The following is a 4,888-nucleotide window of genomic DNA, read 5'->3' as shown; positions in this document are numbered from 1 at the left end:
ATTAACAATTGCAAAAGTGACTCATATTGCCAAATAATTTGTGTAAAAGAAAGCAAATATAATAATGTTGAGTAATGCTCCTCCATTCATTAGGTGTGAACCATAATGTCACATTCATTAAAAATTAATTTTATCATAATAAATAACATGAAAATTCTCAAGAATTTATATGCAGGTCTTTTTAGTATCGAAGACAACGTATCAACCATTAATTATTTCCCATTAAACTTATTATATTCCTTCACTCCTTTTTCCTTCTCTTTTCGAATTCTCCTTATATAAAGATACATCGAGCAATTAAAAATAAATCAATTTTTTTTTCTTCATTATATCCCGTAATAAACCTAATATTATTATAAATTTCTTTTGCCATTTTTTAGTACTATATTATCATTAAGTGAATCACCGTATTTATAGTACCTAATCGTAATTTTAGATATGTTCATGAACTTACAAAAGAGTGTTAAAATAATTCATAATTTAAATATTTCTTTTTCAGTACAAAATACTTACTTGCACCCGATGTTTATACTAAAGTCAATAAATGCAAAATATTTATCTTTTATACACATATTTATCACTTAATGATGATTGAATTATGTACTCTTACTTAAATGGGTAATTGCTAAGGTAAATTATTCGGTTAGGTAGAAACACTGAATGTGAAAAAGTATTTAACTCTTTTTTTCCAAAGTGTATGAGATGATATTTTTCACAATCTTAATTGTTGGACTTAAATTATTCAATTATTACGTTCAATTAATTATGAATAATTAGCTTAATCTAACTAAACTAGATTAGCTGTATCACATTTTCAAGTACATTAAAGGCGAAATATGATCCTCTAAAAACGCAGAAATGGAATATTTGAATTAAATTAAGACCTTCTATAGATAATTAGAATATGCTTTTCATGTCCTATCTTTTGTAGTAAGTCAAATATTTCACTCCTCAAAATTCTAGTAAATAAATTAAATTAATCCTAAATTTTTTAAACATAATTATAAAAAAGCTTCTTTTTTTGGCCCTATTTTTTTCCCCTTGAGCAAACTTTAATTCTTCAATTTATTTATTCCCAATTCAAGAAACGTATGCATTATGATATAATGAATGAGATCTCTCCACTCTGATTTTGATCCTCGAATTAAAGTTTTGAGAATAATATTTTTTAATATAAAATATTTCCTACATCGAAAATTTAAATTAGCCGAACCAATAATTTTTGAATTCCACATGATTATAAAAGAAACTAAACAAACTTTGTATCTTAATTTTATTTTCTTATTTATCTAATTATTTCTTATTTTTCTAATACTTTTTTGCATTATTTAGCTCCTTCCTCTCGAGCTTAGCTCATTTCATTTCTCTCTCTCTCTCACACACACACACACCGAAATCTGAGTCCACACACAAAAAAATGCCGATAGACACATCCGCCAAGATCTTCGTCGCCGGTCACCGCGGACTCGTCGGATCCGCCGTAGCCCGAAAACTCCACCAATTAGGCTACACAAATCTCCTCCTCCGTTCACATTCCGATCTCGATCTCACAAACCAATCCGCCGTCGAATCCTTCTTCGCCGCCGAGAAACCTCACTACGTCATCCTCGCCGCCGCTAAAGTCGGCGGTATACACGCAAACAACACATATCCAGCCGATTTCATCACTGTAAATCTCCAAATCCAAACAAACGTCATCGTTTCGTCATTCAATCACAAAGTCCAGAAGCTTCTGTTCCTCGGTTCCTCATGTATTTACCCTAAGTTTGCACCTCAGCCAATTCCCGAAAATGCCCTTTTAACTGCCCCTTTAGAACCTACAAACGAATGGTACGCTGTTGCAAAAATAGCCGGTATCAAAATGTGTCAGGCTTATAGGCTACAACATAATTTTGATGCTATTTCAGCAATGCCGACAAATTTATACGGTACAAATGACAATTTTCACCCTGAGAATTCACACGTTTTACCTGCATTATTACGTAGGTTTCATGAAGCAAAAATTAACAACCTAGATAAGGTTGTTGTTTGGGGTACAGGTTCACCTTTAAGGGAATTTTTACACGTGGATGATTTAGCTGATGCTGTGATATTTTTATTAGATAATTACAGTGATTTAGAACATGTGAATGTAGGGAGTGGGAGTGAAGTTACTATAAAGGAATTAGCTGAGTTAGTTAAAGAAGTTGTGGGGTTTAAGGGGGAATTGATTTGGGATTCGAGTAAGCCGGATGGGACGCCGAGGAAGCTTATGGATACTTCAAAGCTTGTTGGATTGGGATGGACACCCAAGATTTCGCTTCGGGATGGTCTTGTTGATACCTATAAATGGTATTTGGAGAATTATGGCAAGCAATAGTTCAGGTGATTGTTGAATGTTTCCCTGTGTTATTTTTTTAACTGCAAGATATGAGATTGTTATTCTTGTTTGTTACATTGCTCAAGGATTATTATAATAAGCTTATGGAAGCTTAGTTGAGTTATTGATTATCTTTTGTATTGGTTTGAGTACTATGTTTATGTTAATTATTTTTTTCCGCAGCTCCATTTATATTGAATGTGCTACTCTCAAAGAAATTATGTCGAATATTGGAATAGTTCATTATGAAATGTCTAAAAGCACGGAGCAATTTGTATTGAATTCTACCTCTGGTTGGTGATAAACTAGTTGAGAATGTAAATAACTATTTTACGCACTAAGAGTTTCTTTTAACCACTTTTGGGAAATCCATCTTGATATAAAGATATTAGCTTTTTGTTTGGTACTGAAATTTATCTTTTGCATCTACAAACAGATGTACATTTATTTAGGAAGAGCATACGTACTTGCTTATGTTAGAATTTGTAAGTTGTGGAATTCAACATGTAGTGTAGTGTGCATATATGTGCATTATAGGGAGAAAATGTCCTCTTCCAAATATTGTGCATCACTCTAGTACTGAAAGAAAGTGATAAAGAGGGACCACAGATTTATTTGGCATGACACTGGAAGCTTCCACTTCCAGTAATTTAGCTCTTGGAATGTGGGGGTGCACGAAATACTTGTAAATTGACTGTAGGGGTATCTGCTCGAGTCTAAAATCATAACTGAGGTCATACTATTAGTTCCTATTCCGATACCAACTTTTCCTATGAGAGAGCTGATATCTGCGATAATAGCTCAAAACTTATTACCCTGTTCACCACTTCACCTGTACCTTAAAAGCAACTATAACCTAAAATGTCATGTACTTACTATAATAGCGTTATCATATAGCGTTAGGTAGTTGTGCAGATAGGCATACTCTGGTCGTGTCACTTCCAGCATATGCAGGGCCTAGGCTTTTTATTTTTGGGTATTGCTCTGCCAAAGGTTCTTATGAGCTGGTCTGCAGTGAGCTTATATGCTTTGTGTATATGCTGCAGACTGCAGTTCAATTCTGAAATGAATTGCTCTCTCCAATGTTTGTAGACTTTTGCTTGTTTTGAGGACTATATCAGTATAAAGAAGGCCAAAATGTAACAATTTGAATTTGCGATAGATAAAATGCAAATTATTCATTCAAATTCTAGATATAAACTCAAAATACAAGAAGCATAAAAATGTTCTGAGATCTTCACTATAAGATGGATATTGATAAAATGAGAGAAAATGTGGAATTTTATTTTTTCATGAATACACGTGTGTTGTAGGGAGAAATTGTGATTTCCAATCATTATGTGTCACTCTTGTGCTGAAAGAAAACGAAAAAGGGAACGGCGGAGAATTCTTTGACATGACATAGGAAGCTTCCAGAAATGTGGCTTGGATATGGGGTACAAGCAATGCTTGTTGATGCAAATTTTTACTTCCTAACCTGATGTCGATCTTTCCTATGAACTAGCTGATACTTGCTCAAACTTTTGTAGGTGGTCAGTTGTAACTTAACATCAACTCTAATAGTCTAATTTCAAGTCATGTGACTTAGTACAAAATCATTCTCATAATTATTGACTAGTTGTGTAAGAATACATACTGCACTGATGTTCAGACTAGACAACTGCATGCCATTTTTAATAGATTATATGCTGGGCGTAGACTTCTTATTTTGGTAGTGCTCTGCCAAATTGACATGACCAATTTACATTGAGCTCATCTGCTTGGATATATGCTGCAGTGAGACCCTGAATGAATTCTGATGAATGCATGTTGAAGCTGTTTCTGAATCTTAATGTTACTAAGAAGAAAAACATGAAATATTACATTCTAGTTGGATGATCACTGGTTCCAAGGATCTGCAGATTGCGTGGTCACTGGCCCAAAGTGACCAGCATATTTCTTGAGTGCCTAATGACACAGATGGTGGACTGTGATTCTTTTCCCCCTAGCTCCCCTCTCCCATCTTGAGTGAGTGAGACTAGAGAGCTGAATTACTGACACCTGCTGAGTTCATATGGTTATTTACTGTATAAGCCATTAGAGATAACATAGCAGTAAATGACTTCATGTTGCTGACACTGGAAACTGGTAGTTCTATTATTGTTGTTTGTTTCACCATTCACACAAGATGCTGCTAAAGGATGAGTATCGACCGTGGTTCTCTGTGAAGTTGATTTCTTTCCATGTCATGAATCTCATGATTATGACTAGGTGGCTGATAAACTTCATTATGTGACGATGCATTTATGTCCATATTTTGAAGAAACTAATTCTTGCTGAACGTTTGTATCACTCTCCACTACACCTCATTATGCTGTTCTAAAATGGAATTTGATGATGCTTGTGTGCTAAATCTTTGTGCTTCACATCTTTTCAATAGGTAGATTGTCGAGGGCTGAAGGTAAAAAAAGGTTCAGTTATAACTACGGGTAGTGGTAGCAAATGGGCGGGTTAAAATAGGTTGGATTGCTTTGTTTGAAAGCTAATTCA

The 4,888-nt window shown here is 34.3% G+C and overlaps 1 protein-coding gene across 2 annotated transcripts; it reads left to right on the top strand.

The window, feature by feature from the left end:
* The first annotated feature begins 1,345 nt into the window (after nucleotides 1–1,345).
* Nucleotides 1,346–4,649, top strand: LOC107793042 (putative GDP-L-fucose synthase 2). 2 transcript variants are annotated; one of them, XM_016615322.2, is made up of 2 exons: nucleotides 1,346–2,364; nucleotides 4,137–4,649. In XM_016615322.2, exon 1 carries the CDS (start codon nucleotides 1,418–1,420, stop codon nucleotides 2,357–2,359), a length of 942 nt encoding a protein of 313 aa, XP_016470808.1. In that variant the 5' UTR covers nucleotides 1,346–1,417; the 3' UTR covers nucleotides 2,360–2,364; nucleotides 4,137–4,649. The 2 variants fall into 2 exon arrangements, with proteins under 2 accessions (XP_016470808.1, XP_075077470.1); XM_075221369.1 differs by lacking the exon at nucleotides 4,137–4,649 and adding an exon at nucleotides 3,673–3,691.
* The last annotated feature ends 239 nt before the right edge of the window (nucleotides 4,650–4,888 follow it).

The sequence above is a fragment of the Nicotiana tabacum genome, chromosome 9, assembly GCF_000715075.1.
Source record: "Nicotiana tabacum cultivar K326 chromosome 9, ASM71507v2, whole genome shotgun sequence".
Classification (NCBI taxonomy): Eukaryota; Viridiplantae; Streptophyta; class Magnoliopsida; order Solanales; family Solanaceae; genus Nicotiana; species Nicotiana tabacum.
Note: the sequence above shows the minus strand (reverse complement) of the source record. Positions and strands in the feature narration are given on the sequence as shown.